Raw genomic sequence first — 19475 nt, forward strand, 5'->3', positions numbered from 1 at the left:
ATTGGGCCCTTGTGGAGTGCTAACCAACCCTCATATGGAGGAAATTCATTGGACCTCATCGTGAAAATAACAGGGTAAATTTCTAACCATTATTTCTGCTTCCGTCAATACCCCGCTTTCAGTTAACGTGGATGAACACCAAGTTCAGATAGGGTTAGGGAACAAAAGATGGAACCAGCAAGGACATGATGTGAAAAAAGTGCAACAAAGCATAAAGAGATACACATAAACATAGGCTGAATACTGAAAGCACACTGAGAAAATTAGGAGCTGGCACATGACTACGGTATGTGTAAATGTCAAATCGTGTGCCAAAAAATGGCAAAGAATGAATGAGCCTCAGCAGTACATGAGAGAATATGAAAATTAACACGAATGGGAACAAGAAGTCCTCCCTTATATACAATATGTAGAGTCCCATTATGCAGCACATTTCAATAACTGCATTTTTTTTAATATTAGATTAATAACAATGTATTTTCTTTTTTAAGCCATCTATATTCTTTCCATTCTTAAACTGTTCTTATCTAATTCACTGAGTTTAAACAAGTCTAAATAAAATATAAATCCTCTGTCAGAGTCTGCATGTATTTCCCTCCCTTTCAGTGGGCTCATGTACAATCCTGGAATGCTGTCCTGCTTGTGTAATGAATTCCCACCCAACATCCAGTCCAAAAGCTATCAATATGTTGGCACAAGGATCCATTGCTCAGATTCCACTCATGCCATTCATGTTAACGGAAATACAGCATGGCTAATGCATTATTTTGCAAGAGCTCTTTTTGAGCAGGCACTCTTTTCCCACTATTTACCTAGCAAGTGCAGGAACACAGAAAATGCTTACAGGCAACAGTAGAGATAATAGAAAGGGAAAAGGTGGGTGACAAAAAAGAAGGTCAGAGGGGAAAGGAGGAAGGCAGGGAAGGGCAAGGTTAACATCTTGTCACCACCTGAGACCAAGTTTGCTGGCCTGCAGGTCCTTGCCTTTATATAAGAACAGCAGACAGAGTTGTGGTCAAAAAAGAATAAATAAAATTACATAAACTAATGCACTGCTCTCAGTGCACAAGAAGGGTAGCCATGTACAAATAAGGCCACTTAAAAATGCCACCCCCAGCCAGCTAACAGGTTCTAGGAGTCCCCTCCACCCCCTTCTCCTGGGGTGCATCTGCTTTCCAGTATTCCTGTGTTCCGTTTACCTCAGAAGTCAGAGGTGGGAGTGATATCACTCCCAAGTTGAGCATATTCCAGCAGTAAAGTCGATAAAAGCAAGGCAAAAATTGGATTTCTTTTGTTCCTTATCAAATTAGAGACATTCATGCATGACAAGCAATAGAGCACAGTGCTTATTTTTTGCACCACTGCAGCATGTTGACAGACAGAGCCTGCTCAATGCTCTGTGTGTGGTTTATTTAGCCAGTAACAGATAGACAACAAAGGCAGCACAGACTACAAGTTTTACAGTTTTACTACCGTTTACATGACGAACCGCCATATTGGATTGTTAAGCATTGCTAAGTCAGGACTGGTGGGACTGCTCTAACTTTTCAAGTCGGAAGTCAAACTTGAGGGGGCTTTCCAGTTAAGAATTCCATCTGGAAACTCTGAAATACTGACTTCCAAGTTCAATTGCAATTTTTTGGTACAAACTTTTTGTAAATTTTTTGCTGAACCCCTCATTTCTTTATATTTTGCTTTCAAGGAGCCAGACTTTCTTCTAATTTTCTTTGAAGGTGGTGTTGAGCACAAGTTCTCAAGGCTTTTTTAAGGCCTTTCAAAGTTTTTATTTGGACAATGGCTATTTTTTCCACTAGTTTTCAGACTAGTACTTGTACCTGATCATTTTACCATGATTTCTTTTTGTGGGGCTCAGGGGGTAAAGCAGGTTGTCGAAAGGTCTGTGGTTCACTTCCCGGTTCCTGTAGTGTGCATTAACTCCAAAACTCGAGTTTCATCAGAATGATTGTGCGTGTGTGAAGCTAGATAAGACACAAGTCACCCCTGAAGCTTCCACACAAGGTCACACAGATGGACTACCACAAGCACATCATGGTGCTCTGACAACCTGAAACTTAAATGCAAGCTGAACATATATATATCAGAGCAGATCTCCAGATCTACACACTAGCAGAAGTCATAGAAACTCAAATAAAAAGCTTGCAAACCTAACAGTCCATGTGGTTTAATATAATACATTTCTGGCTCTATATAGGCACAAAACTTAATCATGTTTTCCTCCTCTTAATGTTTTTGATCTTTTCAGTGAAACAGTGAAACAACACTAATATCTTAAAGGATTATTCCCTTTTCAAAATGACTGATATGTAGTTACAGGCTGTAGACACTATGCTTCTCTGTTACTGAAGGCTTCTAATGGGGCCATTAACAAACCACTAATTTGTTCTGGAAAAAGATAGGTGTGTACACACACATAACACAGAGCGTTATCATCTTGTGCGATCTACATGGCAACAGTGGTTATTATCACAAGTTTGAAGCACATGAGAGAAAAACTTATGACACAAGGCCACTGCTGGCCTCTGGGGTGTACTTTGAGTTGCTAAAATTTAACCAGGACTTAAGCAAAAAAGAAGCAAACAGTAACACATATTGTCTGGAAGTACAAACCAAAAAAACCAAAAAAAAACATAACATCTATGAACTAAATGTTTCCGATCAAGATATAATCTCTTGTATTGCACTATGAAATCTAAAGTGACACCAAGGAAAGGACAAAACTGTTAAAAGTTTACAGTCTATCTCAGTAACTGTCTAAGAAATCCTCAGAGGGGATAGCCCACTGATGAGTGCCAAAACAATACAGGTGCTTCAGACTGAGTGACTGTGTTTAAGGACTGCTTTTCTAATCACTGTACAACCTGAACTGAAAGTGTTTTCTACTCATCAGTAATAGATTTGTGAGGCCTTACCTTTGTAATGAGTGTGCGGTACTCTTCTACCAGGTGGTCATTGTTATGACAGCCTGCCAGGAGCTGCCAAACCTCCCCACGGAGTGCCTCAGGAATGCCGCTCCGCACCAAAGCTGGCAGCTGTCTGGGACGCACTGATAAGTTCATGTGCCTACAATGGGGAAAGAAAAGATCAGTTTCCCAAATATATACTAAAATAAAATGATGTTTATTTAATTATAATGTTTTTAATGAGCCATTATCATCCCTATTGATGACTGGCAGAGCCAAGACCAAGATGACAAGTGGGGCTTGATACCACAAGAAAAATGATTTATATGCAATCACACCTCACCCAATCAATCAATACACTCAACCAAGGACTCAACAATCACTCTTTCAGAATGCAAAACATGAGCTACTTTTGTACAGCAAGCGCATGACAACTTATTTATCTATTAAATTATTTTTTTAATGCGTTTTATTTTATCCCCATCTTACATTTCAGCAGCAACAAAACAACAGCTAATAAAAGGCAATAACCCAACAGGAAAAAGCAAGAAAAACACATAAAAACTAATTTCAATGTTTTCTTTCCTTCTTTATTTTCACTTTTAAATCTTAAGCCTGCTGAGAGTGTTATACCCTGCACGCAGATTTAAATGAACTCAGGGATCTGCCAGCCCATTAGCGTTAGAGATACAGAGGAGAAGTAGACACGCGCGCACATCCGCACACACAAAAAAAGGAGAAGGCAAACTTGGAGGCACAGCTGTACCTTGGCACTAACTATCGCCTGACTGAAGCAGACAGAAAAATCCCTGAATCCCTGATGATTCTCTCAAAATCCCCCCCCTTTACTTAATTCATGCCCCCTCTATTTTTCTGGGTTTGTTTTGTTTATTTGTCCCGGGCGTCAGGTTATGCAATACGTGGCATTTCAACCGAGACCAAGATGGGAAACTGCGTACATGTGTGTGCATGCATGTGAGAGTGCATGTGATGTAAGTAATGCCAGGCCTGGTCCTCAGGGCATAAGATTGTAAAGGGCTTTCTGTGATTTGCTTCTCTGTGCTCCATTCAACAATGCCACAATACATACACACACAAAATCACAGAAACACACAAAGAAAGCCTAGTGTTATGACTTGCTAGTCTTATGATTCCTTTCTTTATTTAGCCATTGTTATTATTAGCAAAGAGACAAACAGATAAAAAAAAGAATTAATCGCTTTAATGATCATATCATCATTGGATCCTTGTCAGAAGGTGTTTTAGCCAAATCTAGTACAATAGGATGACATCATCATACTATGTATATACTGTAACAATTTAAAGTGTATTTCATCTTTGCACTGAAAAACAAACAACAGACAGGGACAAAGACAGCTGAATATTACGGCTTGTTTGTGTGTTAATTTACAGCTAATTAAAGCTCGTGCAGTTTCTGTTCTGCTCATCACAAGCTTTTGATTAAAAACTAATTCCACACTGGAAGAAGGAAATCATCTTAATAAGCTGCTTATCAGCAACTGCTGCCTGCTGTTCTTTCCTACACTGTATCTGTGTACAATGACTTCAATGGCGACGGAAGTGGAGCACGAAGAGGAAAACACCTTACCACTTGGATAACAAATCTCCCCACGTCTCCAGGATCTTCTCTGCACACTCCTTTGAAACATCACCGGACCCGCTAAGTAAGGGCTCGTCATTATCTGTGAAGAGGGGTGGGGGGGGGCAACAATCCGTGACCATACCTTCTTAAACATTTAACTCTGTCAACAGTTAATCTTTACTCCTGTATGTACAAATAAAATCATTAAATAAAAACAGCAAAAATTGGAAATTTCTTTAAACCCTACTTTGATTGTTAATATGCAGCAACTGAGAAATGGGATGTGCTCATTTTAAACTTAATCTCAGTAAGACTGTTCATAAAAAAAAAAAATGGGGATGCATGCATTTTACCACTCGTTGCATCATCTCTTCTTTTAAAAGGCAGTTTGATGAACAATGCAAAATGTTCCCCATTCTTACTAAGTGTATGACTTCAGTGGCTCAACACTTCAGAGCCTCCTTTGTCAACTTTTCTTTGAGTAATGATGTCAAAACAGGTTTCACTGTGTGACAGATCTGGACTGCATGCAGATCAGTTTATCACCGGATGGGAGTACATGTTATTCCAAACCTGTTCGTTTAGTTCAACATTAATGGTACCATCACAGAGGCTACTTTTAGTACTGTGTGCTAATAACAAGGCAAAAGATCCCTCTCCTCTTTAGTCTGGAGGAAAATGTGTCCACGATTGCCAAGAAGTATTTCAAATTTTGACATGATAGACCATTACAGTAAACAAGGCCCAAAGAAAACAGCAGCAGTATTTTAACTAAGATGTTACTTTTAAAATATTTTGTAAACATGTAGCTGGTATCAAGATCAAAATAAGAATAAATTGCACAATGTAACAAATGGACCAGTGCTAAGTTGTGTTAATGAGCTTTTCCAAGATTGCGCCAAAATGTGTATAGCTTCTAAACAAAAAGCACTTTGTTTAAAAGGGTAAATGTCACAATTATTTCTCCTTCGCAATCACTCAAAGCCTATTTCAAGGGGCCACGCCTTTGCGGTTTTGGTGCAATAGGACTAGTAATAGGAATGATCTCCCAAGGACCTTAGACAAGAATCAACTATGGCCATCTTTAAATTTAAGCTGAAGACACAAAATTCTTGTCAAATTTTTGGAAACTGCTAAACTCTGGACATTTGGTTGGAGCACGGACTGTTGCTGTGTTGTTTTATGTAAATTTGAGGAACCCCTCTTTTAGCTATTTTTGAATTGTAAAGCATTTTCAATGTGCTGTATAAATAAAATGTACTACAAAAGTGACTAACAAAAAAGTAGCTGAAAAAGTAAGGCAGCATTACAAGTACCTTCCTCTTCATCGTCCTCAGGTGGGGAAGGGACCATCCCGCCAGGCCCAGTTGGCAGGATACTGGGACTGGCTGTGGTCTTCCTTTTTTCTCTCTCGGTTTCACTTTCCAAACTCAACACCTCATAAAGTGTGTCAGAGGCAGGGCTCTTACGCTCTTTACGCTCCATCTGAAAAGAGAAGATGTGTTTGACCACAGGAAAAAGTCCTAAGGTTTACCTTTCCCTTAAATCCAAACGTTTGACTCTAACAACTATCATTAACAAATTAAAACTTTCACTAAAAGTTTTCAAGGGCGTATGTGTGTTTTCAACATGCAGTAAAAATGTGAGGATATCATCCCCTGAATAGCTGACAAAACATTTGTTACTTCTTTTCTTTTTTCATATACCACTTAGTAAAAGGCACAAAATATTGCATTCTACCACTGCAGGTCAGAGTTAATATCTGGCCACAGAGACCATCAGCTGAATTAATTTAAATGCAGATTGCTTCATGATTTGACAAACCTGTCGCAGTTTAAGGTAGAAAGTCTCGGTGTAGCTGCGCTTGCTGAAGGGCCAGAACAGCCTGTCGTTTGGGGAGCACACTCTGACCCTCGTCTCCAGAAGAAAACGAACGGGCTCTTCCACCTCTGTAATCACCAGGTCCACTGCTGTTGTCATGTACATGAATTTATCTGAAGGAAAAAAAAAAGACAGAAGTTACAATATTATCTGTATTTACTGACCGACTTTTTCATCTACAATTAATATATTAAAAACAACTGTTATCGTTATCATTCCTTTTTACAATGTCCATTTACTATATCCTTTATTTCTCTACAGCTTGGCTTGGGAAAAGTTCTGTTAATAACCGCCACACTCAAATACTTCTGTCACATACTGGCGTGAAATATGAGTGAATAAACAGCCAGCAAGCCAATAAACTAAAGAAATAATCACTAATGAAAACTATTTATGTCTTATATAAATCTTAAATTGATTTTTGGCTCCTACCTTTAGGCGTTTCCTCATTCACAGCCTGGAACTGAGGCGTGTTAGGGTTCCAACTTCCTGTGATGATGTAAGACTTCCCGTCTGAGCTCTTTCCCATTGACTCCTGAGGGGGCACAAGTCTCAAGAAGTTAGCAAACACAGAACAACAAACACATATATACACATAGAAAAATGAAAAAGGGGCCCACCAGGTCTAGCAAGTGCATGTCACTGTTCTTCACATTTTTCCCAGGGCTGAGCAGGAGTCCAAAACACCTAAGGAAAGCACATATATATATATAAAATAAAAAAGTGCTAGGAATAGGATTACATAAGGGGAAAAAAACCGCGAGACATACGACTACGAATCTCTCAAAAATAAAACAAATAATTGTTAAAAAAAAAAAAAAAAAAAGAGGTCACACATGTTACCAATAATAGCTTCCTGAAATGATCCCCTAACACAGACCAGAGCACGGAGAATGTTAAACACTCCACAAAAATCGTCACCTTCTCTAGGTTCACAAATCAAGAACAAATCATGGTGAGGATGAAAGTCTGCAAAAAAGGTAAAGAAATGTTTAAATTCCCACTGATTTATTAAAGTGTGGAAAATGAGGCGCGTCGGAGACAGACTGACCTCGATCACAACCTAACAACGGTTCTTGACACGGCCTGACATACGGATGTGAAGGTGTTTATTACAGAGTGACTTATTTCTTAAGAATGTCTGGTCAACTTTTTGGACATTTATGGCCGTTTACATGAACTTAGATTGTTTCCACATTCTTTTATCGAGTTAAGAGCCACCTCGTGTGTTTTTTTTCTCCTCTTTCCTTTCTTTCTTTTTTTTAAAATAACTCATCTGAAACCACTCCACTTCTCTCAGTTAATTAGAAACAACTTAAAAAGAACTCTGAACAAAAAGACCTTCAATGCCTCTGAGCACAGCCATCATTTATGAGAAATTTAGACATATTTGATCACTGCATGAAACTAAAATTCACAAAAACACTTAATCATGAGGACTCCAGGGCACTGCTTAGTAAAATGCTGACCTATAAGGCCGTATTCTGTGTGCATGAGAGTGTAAGTGTTTTAACTCTTTATATTACCTCTCAATAGCCAGTTCTTTATTTGAGGTTTGCTGAACATAGATGACAATTTTCTTGTCCAGTCCTGCACGCAGCTTGAAGCTTTGCTTGTCCTTGTCTTTTGCCACAGCGCTGGATGTGGAAAAAGAAGAAATATGTTTACAGTCTAATACTTAAACCTTAGCATTACTTAATTACAGACTGTCTACAAGCTGGAATTTCTCACTTTTCAGCCCGACTAACCCCCCCAAAAGCCCCACTATCATCGATTTATGCTGTAAATCTGCCCTTTGACATTATTTACACTGTAGAGAAGGAAAAAGTATTTTATAATGTGAAATGTTATTGTTACAGAATATATGTCAACGTTAAAAGTGTCTTCAGAGGCTTGCTAATTTAATTTTATCAAAGAAAAAACAAAAGCAGGCCATGAGCTCCTGCATGTAGAAGCCACTTGCTTGGAAGTTGGAAGACTAAAAATAGCCCAATGCTAATAAGGAGGAAATACGAGTCGGCTAAAAATATCCATGGGCATATTTTTGTTTGTTTTATTTTGTTTTCCAAATATGCTGAGTCTTAGGGCTGCTTGTCATCACATAGAAGTAAGTCGGGACTATGGGAAAATAAAATAAAAACAACCTGTGAAGAAGGATTGATGAAAACAAACACAGGAACTTTCTGTTGTTATATCTTGCGGTAAAAAGTGTGTGTGATTAGTTAACATCAGAGACCAAAGAAAACTTTGACTTTTTTTTTTTTCCTAAATCAGTGCACAGTTCCTGTCATCATTTTTACCCAAACCAATTAGGGGATGCTTCCCCTCATTGGCAGCCATCCCAGAAAGGTTTGGGACTTTAGTAGCAAAAAACAACAACAACAAAAAGTTGATTCTTAAAATTAAGGATGTATGTTCCTGTATTTATATGTGTAATATGTTGATTAAAACATTTTACACTCCAATAGACAGCTAAAATTGCTAATCACACTTTTGAATTCAACGATGGACTAAAAATTAGAATGCATGATGAGTGAATGTGACTCCCACCTGAAAGTGCCCTTGCCATCGTCCTCCCTAATCTCCAGGCTGACAGTAAATGTAAACAAGTCACTGTCAGGGGTGAGAGGGGGAGCCTGCTGAGACGACAGAACTGCCTTCTTAGCTGACCGCCGAAAGGCTGTGGCAAAGCTGTACAGTATCCGACTAACCTGCAGGAGCAAAGTAAATGCGCACAATGAATATCTACTATCCTAAAAGACAATATAAATTTAAAGGTCTTCTAACACAGACATAATTTAGAGTGTCAAAGAAAAAACACAACAAAACATCGTATAAACACAAGATAACAGTTGCAAAGTAAAAAAAAATTGAAAGTGTTAAAGAGGAAGAATACTAACAAGCTAAAGCTTTCCAGCCAAGTGATTTGTGTTTCCTGTGCTGTAACCATAGACAATGAGCAAGGATAGTTCAAGTGGTGGAAGTGGAATTTGTCTGGTCATATTTATGAGGAACAGAAGAGACCTTCAGCAGAATAACCATTTTGAATTGTATTTAATTTTGAACCTTGAGTGTGAGGGCGTTGTTCCTGTGTAACATAAAGCAAGCTGTACCAGAGGTTTGCCAAGTCTCAAGAGGAGCAAGAGCTGGAGACAGAGCTTGAGACTGCCAAGTGTGAAAACACAAGGTGGTAATAATTTATTTACATCGTCTCCACTGAGGGGACTTTAAATGCACGGGTCTTACAGCGAGCAAAGGTTTTTTTCTGTCCACTCACTACTAAAGAGACATATGTGGGTGATAAACAGAGCTATCCCCCCCAACTAGAGGACCACAGCAGAGTGGTTTTGGATCATTTCTAATTCTGGTAAACAGCACTGCTTATGGGGGGTTAGTGACTGGAGAGGTGGGGTGGGGGAAAGTGCTGTTATCAATAAATAACAATGCTTTTCTGCTCTTTCACAAGACCAGAGTACAAAGCAGCTTCTAACCTCTCCTACAGAAAGTCTTTGTTTTATCTCTGGTACGGTACAGGGATGTTAGGAGATCGCAGGGGGTCTATTTATTGAGAAACAACACTGGACTGGATATAAGAGATGGGGGATGAGTAGAGCTAGATGGGGGGGGGGTTACCCCCTGTATTGGTACATGTAATACAATGGGACTGTTGTTCTGCGCTGCTTAAAACTGATCAGCTGTCAAGATCTTCATTTTTCACGAAGGAACTCTGTAGGCAGTTGTATACTAGAACTGATCGAGGCAGGCAGACCTTAGTTTGATACAGAGTGCTTTTCGAATAGCCCCACACAAGCCAAAATAGCATTAAGGTCTTATCAACTAATACCACGTTTTCTCTGCAAAAGAGGCTGTCAAAAACAAAAGGGCAACTATTTCATCCTTTACTCCCAACAACTGGAGTTTCATTCAAAGAGTCCGTCCCTGATCTCAACTCAAACTTGTGAAATCGATTACATAAGAAGTTTGGATTTGATCCTTATCTAAAAAATGCAGCCTTTAAAGATCTGGTGTGTTTTAAATGTCTTGTTACACTGTTTTTATTTCCACCCGGGATGTTTTTTCCCACACTTGCCAGCTTTTTCTTTCTTCATGTATTTTCTGTGCACATGAAGCTTTGAGAAATTCTTAAATGATGTCACGGTAAAAATCAGCTTCAGCGGCCAATTTGTGTTTCACTTTAATTGTCCACCAGCTTGCTAGGATCCTGGAATACTTCTGTAAAACCCATCTACTGGAGCTGAACTGATGTGAATTACATAGAAATAGATACACATCTCTGGATGAGAGAGGCAAGTTTTTGTCACCCCCCTCCCCTAAAAAACAAACAAACAAAAAACAAAAAAAGAGGCGTGGGTTTGAGCGTCAGGAGGCCTCTGCATCACCATTACAAACTAGCCTCTGGGTCATAATGGGAGGTCCGGTACAAAAGGGGGCTGAATAGAATTGAGAAATTACTTTTATTTATATATGAACAAAGATAGTTTTGGTAGTTTTCAACAAATTAATTGAAAGACTTGTTAGGGCCCTGGACAATGATGAATGCAAATTTAACTATGAAAAAATGTATTTATCCAAATGCAAGAGCCATTTCGCTATAAGACATATGGTTAGTTTAAAACACCTCGGTCAAAAAACAGTTGTTAAACATGTCTTAAGAGTTGTTTACTGTGAAGTTGAAGCTGATGTGACGCAAATGACAAGAGCAACCAATGGGCTGACTCACTACAGTCTAATAATCCGAATGGCAGGCCAAAAAAAGCAGGAGATGCTGTGGACTGGTTTGTTGCTATGGCACTTGAAGGAAGAGAAGGGTGGGTGCAAGATGAAGAGTGCAAAGAAGAAAACAGAGATGTCCGGTATATTTTTTAATTTGAGTGAGTTTATTTGCATCAGTGTTTTAGTGAGTATGTGTATTACAGATGGGAGTCTTGGAAACTGGATCACAGGATGAAGTGTCTGGGGGCTCACTGTGACACTGAAGGAGACGGCTTTCATGATGAAGAAATCAGGTCACTGAACACTGAAAGCAGAGCTTTAACCCAGTTTCATAAGTGGGTACCTTCTTCTCTTCCTTTACATATCTGCTGAACCTACTGCATACACAGCATTACAATAACCGGCAGATACACCAATCATCTCATTACAGGCTAGGAAATTGTTTTGGGGCATTTATGTGAATGTTAATTCAACACACATCACCTACCTAAACCATGCTGACATTGAGCCTAAGAGCTGTGTCCTACCCCAGACTTCCTTCTTGAATTATCGCAATCACAAAAGGTTCAGAAAACTTGACTTTGACTCAGTCCACAAACTGATTGAGTGCCCGTGGCCCACAGGACCCAAAGAAACCACCACCAGCGTCCTAATGCCACATCAGGTCACCCCCAGAGCTGCCCACAATTCAAGTGTGTGCACATGTATTTGTACTTGAGGAGTGCAATAGTGTGAGATAAAGAGACGACAGTGACATATATAAAATCAAGAAGCTCTCACTCCCCCTTTTGTTCACTTAATGAATAGCAACTACATTGCTTGTAAACTTTTTGGGGGGTATATTAGAGTTTGTTACTCTAGTTTTTGTGACCTTAGCTTCGAAAAGACTGCCTTATATACCACATAGTGGTATTAAGTTAGACAAAGACAGTTGCATAATCAGTGAATGCTTACCGCCTCTTGGATTTGGCAGCGGAAAACATGGATCCTGAAGATCTCAGCATTGTAGTGGCTCTCAGTGAAGGCAAAGCAGTCACTCTCCGGTGTGCCGTCATGGCCTCGTACGCAGAACAAAATCTTATAGATAGGATAGTTGGCAATCTCTGTGTTGTTGTGTGGATCCAACAACCTGTTAAAACACCAATAAAATTACTGTTGTTTAAAGTCTTAAAAGCAACAAGAGTGCACCAAGTTTGGACATCTGCACTGGAACTAATCCACATAACTGAGGGAAAATCTATATTTTCTCCCTACCTGACAGTCCCTTCAGACACGCCTGGCACAGACAATGTAACATCCAGGGGGAGTTGGCACTGCCCTCTGAGGATACTCATCATACGGAGGGCCTCTACCTCACTCCGGGGGGCATTGACCGAGGCACATCCTAGATATGTCAGCTGGCTGAACACGACGCTATCCTCATCTGGGATGGGGCTGCCAGGACTACCTTCTGATGATGATTCATCAGCTGCAGTGATGAGAAAAGACAGGCAGTGAAAGAAAGAAAAGGATAATATTATGACATCTATTATAATCTTTCAGCTGTACAGTATCACGCGAGAGGTGGTTAGAAAGAAGGAATGGAAAAGTAAGAGGAGCTTAAGAAAAAAATATAACATCAATTAGCAAAATTCATGAAATTCAAGGAAACCAAGAACAAAATGGCAACAGTCCTCATCCTTTAGGAAATAAAACGAATGAGGAAACAGGATGGCTTAAAACATGTGATGTAAAAATGTGGGTATAAATATGATTCAACTTCATCTCATCCTGACTTGCCTCTGTATGACCTCTCATTCAGCTCACTCTCTTGGGCTGTCTGAACAGGAAGCACCATTTCCAGCTTGGGTGGTGGTGGGGGTGCACTCAGAGGGTCACTGCCTGGGGCTACAGGTGACGCTGTGGTATAAAGGGCATGGTCGCCTCTACCGAGACCGTCCATCCTTGCTTCTGACGCAAGCCCAGCGTCAGCCACTGATGGGTCCATGAGGACATCTTCTAGCTCCCTTTGGAGCTGCTGCTCACTTCCATTGCCTACAATCTGATGCACACACATAGGTGTACAAACACACACACACACACACACACAGAAATAATCATGCACCCAACCACAAAAAAAGCACAGGAAAAAAAAAAACAATTTAGCCCAAATTAAGAGTATTATAATTGCGTGTTGCAGTTTGCAGAAACATGCAGTTGCTTTGCCCATAACAGTGACATGGAAACGTATTTTGAGTGACTGCAGCGTGTTTAAGGTATGAATCACTTGTTTCAGTTTGGCCATTAAAGATATATCTTAGGTATATTTCAATATTAGTACATTGTATTGAGATCACTTTGGGTGGACGTATCAAGACTTTAGAGTCATGCCAACACTGATTATAAATGAAAGTATCAACTGAAACCTTGAGCTTGGCCAAACAGCACAAAGTGAGGTAAATCCCTGTTCCCTGCCTGCTGCAGCAGCATCTAAAAGCTGTATAAGAAAAGGAGATCAGCCGGTAGGGGTCACTGTTGTATTGATCATTTAAGGATAACAAAAATGATGTAAAAATATAGAACATTTTTCCAAACAGATAGAGTAAAACCTAATTTATGTCTTTGGCATAAAAGAATGAGGTCATTTGTCCGTTGCTGCTGGACTTAATTATCTTAATATATTTGCAGGATGGATACTACCACTGTCAATTATCTTAGTGATACAGGACTATTAACATGATAAAAAAAAAAGTATTCTAAACAAGCGTAAGTGTGCTATCAATTCTATATTTACATTCACACTTCTGATGTTTTGTAACTGTGTAGCTGTAGAGGGCCTTTATAGGAAGTGCTACAAGCCTGGGCGACTGTTGCATAACTACAGCCTACAGTCTATTTCTAACATCATCAAATCCAAAGTATTAAAGAGCTAAGGCCATCGCTGGACAGACGGCAAAATTACAGAAAGCACAAATAATCACAGACAGAATCACCACTGAATCACATCACAGGAAGAAAGAGGTGAATAATATACACAAGCAAGAGAAAAGCTGCAGAGAGAAGAGGAGGAAAGGAAAGAGAGCGAGAGAAGAGACTGACCTTAAAGCTGACCCCTTCCTCAGAAATCACCTGCATAACAAACAACAAGTTTAGACACACTGACTCCTCTGCTGACTGGATGGGCTGACTGGGAGGGAGATGTGCACAAGAGTGTGTCGGCAAAAACCAAAACATGATGTCAGGATGACCGCGTGCCAGTGGATGGAGTGATTTCGCCATTACATTGTGAGAACAGAGGATGTGTGTCACGTTCTGCTTTTTAACAATCTGACAGCAGGCAGACGATGGCAAAATACGCAGCACAAAAACTTGATTTTATTGTCCATTAAAAAAAGAGCTGTGATGCTTTTACAGACACTGGTCTTATGAAATATGAAAACTCAAAAGACAGAACATGACAGAAAGTCAAAGTAGAGCAACTTTCTAGCGAATGGATATTGAACATCTATGCTCTGCTGGCGCCATCTCCTGGGAACTTTACAGAATAACTTTCCTTTACAAACAAACAGGTATCGTACATAAGTGACATACAGTAATGAAAATAGTCCGAACATGTGAGGCCGCTTCTCAAGTCAACTCATTAAAAAGAAACATGATAACAACTAAACTGAGAGACACGTGGACAAAATGCATCCTGTGAAGAGATCGAGCGGAAGAGGCGAGGAGAGGTAATCTGAACCCATTAGGGACACACACAGGATAGTGGCTGGCAGTCACAATTATTTCCTAGAAAGTCTTTATATTGTGAAAAGAGCCATGCCCGCATCACAAAGCACCGATATTTTCCCCAGCAATGGGTCAGAGCAAGGTTATATCACCACAATACCTGGATGTCTTTCAAACTTGAGCAGTGAATTCAACCATAGAAAACAAGCTGTAAGTCAGCCTCGCTATAGCACAATATCATATTACGCATTTAAACACAAGCACCTGACTGACACAGCAGTTGGGAAATGGTCTCCCAAAGTTAAATAGCATCCAACTTAATGACACTCAGTGGCAACAACATCTGGCGTTGAATGCATGAATAACATCCTTCATTTACAAGCTGAACAGCACAGGGAAACTTACCCAGACAATTTACCCTCAGTTTATGTGGATGTGCACAAATCACCAAGAGCTTCGTCATTAAAAGTACAAATACAAATACAAACACCAACTATGACCAACTACGGCAAAAAGGCAAAGTGAGAATGAGGAAGCAAAACAAGAAATGTTGGTTTATGGTTAAGAGTGTGAAACTAACAAACGCTGCTAGATGTTAAAAAAAAAGAAAAAAAAGATGGTCGTTAGTAATGAAAACAGTACGTTAGCAACATGAATCTGTATGAACTGTGAGTCCTAATTTGCTTTTTTATGCGTTATATTTCTAACAAATAAATAAAGATGAATAAACACTGAGATGTTTTGATATATCATGGTCCATCACGTTTAATTAACACAAAAGGGAATAATAGTCACACCATTTAGTGTGCTGGACATTCTCCTTTGGTATTTGGAATTTAATGGTCAGGCCATATAAAAAAATCAATATATCTATCTATCTATCTACCTACCTATCTATCAATCAATCAATCAATCAATCTATCGATCTATCAAAAAATTAGCCTAATCTAAAAAAAGTTCCCACCTGACCCTCTGTGACCCAGACCCTTATGCAGAACACATTACATAACCTACATGTTGTGTTAAAATAGGACTATATTAGAAAATTAATAACCCTCAAGAAATTGCAGCTGGAAGATGAGTGTGAATTCAGATAAAGAGAAAAAGTGTAAATAAAGACAAGCCTCTTATATAACCCACTCACTTTTGATAAAGTTTTCTTCAGTAAAATTAAAAAAAAAAAAAAAACCAAAAAAAAAAACCCACACACCTCAGGTGCCAGTGCTTGTTTCTGCTATTCTATGTCGTAAACATAAATATGGTGCAGTTTTGCTGTTGAAACTACAACATACCCCGTCATCTTGATGCTCAAATGCATGGGGAAAAAAATGCATTAAAAAATTCCTAAATTTTGAACCCCTCTAACCACTTTGAGACCCTCTAACTTGTAAAAAATGTTAGAAATATGAAGGTAAACTTGCAACTACTTATGTAAAATTGTAAATTGATTACAAAAAACAAACAAACAAAAAAAGCTGATTCCAGGGGTGTCAGGTGGAAGGCACCGATTGATTTTTCATGGGAAGACCGTTATGCCCTTGTGCCTAAGTGGCTATTAGTGCACCTAATCTCCAACAAGACTAGTACAGTTCTAAAGTCCCCTTTTTCTACCTTGTACTTCCATCCGTACCTACACCCAGCCAACCTTACCTTCAGTCCTGTCTTTTCGTCATCACTACCATTATTAGTAGAGGAGGGTGTCTCGTCCCCCAGCCGGGACACAAGGACAAAGTCCTCACTGTTGAGAGTGGACACTGAGTCTGAAGACACGCTAATCTTCCCCACCGAGCCCTTGTCATCCATGGCTGCCGCTGTTAAATTCAGCCACGCTGCTCATGAATGGAAGACGGAAGGCGGAAGTGGTGGGAGATGATGAGCAAAATCCCCTAGAAAAATATAAATAAAAAGAAAGAAGCAGAAAACAGTCATGATGAGATGAGATCCATGAAAAGCATCTTATAGAAAGGCAAGTGGCTCTAAAGATGGTGAAAATACTTGCGATTCACTTTTATAGGTCTTTTGAACACCCCAAAGAAAGAGGTCATTACCCAGAAAAAGGCAAAAAAACAAAAGGGTGCAAAACGATGCTTAGTTCAAGCGAAGATGATAGACAAGAGAATAAAATGAAGAAGCAATGAAACCAGAAAAATCAGAGAAAAAGCATCTGTGGGTCATTTAAAGCAATTTTATATGCTTCAGAAGAATAAAGTAGAATAGTTACAAAACAGCTTGATTTTACATGCATTGCAAAGCTATGGTGATGCAAATGACAGTGAGGAAGTAAGGAAAAAGCCAACTTTTTACAACCATCTATTTAACCCATGTTCCGTCTACAAAGTCTCAGCTGTGGTTTCACACTACTGAATCACACGTACACAAAAATACATTGAACAATTTAAAAGCACACACTAAATAATCTGACTGCACTGCATGCACTCCTGAATGCATCACTACAACACCAACCAGCCACCACAACTGCAAATAGCAACTTCTTTTGACTCTGCTAGTAAATTATGACTGCAGGATGCCACTGTGTAGTTCACACTGAGATAAGAATTAGTATTAGGGTAGGGAAATCCAGGTAAAGCTCTATTATTAGTATTGAGGCATGAGGTAACTTCTAAACAAGAGAGGTTGCAGGAAACACCCATAAGCATTTCAGGCCGTTTCCTCTCGCTGCTCCTCCCTTTCCCTTTCTCTCTTTCACTTCTCTTTTTGCCTCATCACTCACCCTGCAATCTGTTTTTCTCAGTGTCCACCTTTGCCCTTGCCCTTCTTGCTTTGGGGGAAAAAAACCCACCCAAAGCAAGCAGGTTTAACAATGAGAAAGTATCAGGACAGGTCAATCCGGACTAGAGATATCAATGTTATTTTTAGGCTGCCATTTATTGTTGACAGCTTAAGGTTTATCCTCTCGGTGTACGACTCTGGATACTGTGGCTCTTCTAAAAAAAGCAAGCTTCAAATGAGAGGTGCTTGACTCCCTGTTATAACTTGCAAACATGCTCCTTAAAGCAGATAACGCATAAGCTGGAGAGGAACTAGAGTTTCACCTTTATTTGACTTGGAAAAATAGTTTGTCGCTCTATTAAAGTCCTTTATAAAGCTGCAACATTAATTCACTCATTATTAGAGGAAAACAGGAATAATCTCAGGTTTCTTTTCAGCACTCTAGCCAGGCTGAGAAAGAGTCAGAGCTTTGTTTAACTTAATTAGTAATGACTTCATGAATTTCTTCACAATTAAAATTTTCACCATTAGCGAAGAAAATTTTTCACAGCAGTCCCACAGATGTATCATTATGTACAGCACCTATAAAACTGCTTGTATTTATTTTAAACTTTAACTCTCCAATTGATCTTTTGAAGTTAGCTTCAGTAAATACTTCCTCAAAACCATCAACTGTCATCTTTATTCACGGGTTATGTACCACAGGCCTTTAATGTGTCAGTAATTAAACCATTACTTAAAAAGCCTCTAGTTGACCCAGCTGTCTTAGCTAATTACAGGCTAATCTCCAGTGTTCCTTTTCTTTCAAAAATTCTTGAAAGAGTAGTTGTGGTTGATTTTACGAATTTCAGTCTGGTTTCAGAGCTCATCACAGTACACAAGCAGCATTAGTGAAGGACTCGATACTGTAGACCGGGGGTCCCCAATCCCAGTCCGCGAGGGCCGGTGTCCCTGAAGGTTTTAGATCTCACCCTGGGTCAACACACCTGAATCACATGATTAGTTCATTACCAGGCCTCTGGAGAACTTCAAGACATGCTGAGAAGGTAATTTATCCATTTAAATCAGCTGTGATGGATCAAGGACACATCTAAAACCTGCAGGGACACCCGTGTTTGGTTGTTGTCAGTGTGTTCAGCTGCGAGCTGGAAAGCTGCAAGTGTGCGTGTGACTACGTGTGACTGTGAACAGCAACCGAGAGTCAATAAAAATTCCTGAAAAGCGTATGGATGCGTCGCCAGGTCTGCCGTGGTTTGTTACAGCATGTCTTAAGGACAAAGGCCTAGATGACCTCTAATTTTCTGCCTCAAAATTCAGACAAAACTGAGGTTATTGTACTCAGTCCTAAAAATCTTAGAAACAGCATCTCAACAGATGCTTACACTGGATGACATTGCCTTGGCCTCCAGTAACACTTAGAGGAATCTTGGAATCATGACCAGGATGTGCCTTTCACTGAGGGTATTACATGGATTTGTAGCACTGCTCACATTTGTGCAATATCACTAATTCTAGAAACATCCTGTCTCAAAGTGATGCTGAAATACTAACTGATACATTTATCACTTCTAGGCTGAACTACTGTAATGCATTATTTTCAGGCTGCAAAAATGCTACAACGACAGTACTGACAGGACAAGAAAGAGAGCATGTTTCTCCCATATTACCTTCTTTTTACCTGTTTAATCCAGAACTGAAATTAGAATCTTTCTTCTCCCTTACAAGGTCTTGAGTAATCCTTAAAGTAGTCCTTAAAGACCTCATAGTATCATATTGTCCCAATAGAGCTCTTGGCTCTCAGGCTGCTGGCTTACTTGTGGTTGCTAGAGTTTCTAAAGGTAGAACAGAAGGCAGAACTACCAGTTTGGATTTGGGAGACAGACACTATCTCTACTTTCAAG

General features: G+C 39.5%; 1 protein-coding gene across 3 annotated transcripts in view; it reads right to left on the reverse strand.

The window, feature by feature from the left end:
* Nucleotides 1–19475, reverse strand: part of rabgap1 (RAB GTPase activating protein 1) — a 74422-nt gene that overhangs the window by 45627 nt on the left and 9320 nt on the right. The window contains exons 2-14 of one of the 3 annotated variants that reach the window (XM_005451384.4): nt 16495–16730; nt 14218–14247; nt 12919–13180; nt 12394–12607; nt 12094–12268; nt 8956–9116; nt 7932–8042; nt 7026–7092; nt 6838–6940; nt 6349–6518; nt 5841–6009; nt 4531–4624; nt 2931–3081 (exon numbers count right to left, since the gene is read on the reverse strand). In XM_005451384.4, the coding sequence (XP_005451441.1) occupies nt 2931–3081; nt 4531–4624; nt 5841–6009; nt 6349–6518; nt 6838–6940; nt 7026–7092; nt 7932–8042; nt 8956–9116; nt 12094–12268; nt 12394–12607; nt 12919–13180; nt 14218–14247; nt 16495–16647 (1860 nt within the window). In that variant the 5' untranslated portion in view covers nt 16648–16730. The remainder of the gene's footprint in view (nt 1–2930; nt 3082–4530; nt 4625–5840; nt 6010–6348; nt 6519–6837; nt 6941–7025; nt 7093–7931; nt 8043–8955; nt 9117–12093; nt 12269–12393; nt 12608–12918; nt 13181–14217; nt 14248–16494; nt 16731–19475) is intronic. The other 2 variants (XM_003444419.5, XM_005451385.4) reach the window with 2 other exon arrangements.

This window comes from Oreochromis niloticus, linkage group LG7, assembly GCF_001858045.2.
Source record: "Oreochromis niloticus isolate F11D_XX linkage group LG7, O_niloticus_UMD_NMBU, whole genome shotgun sequence".
Classification (NCBI taxonomy): Eukaryota; Metazoa; Chordata; class Actinopteri; order Cichliformes; family Cichlidae; genus Oreochromis; species Oreochromis niloticus.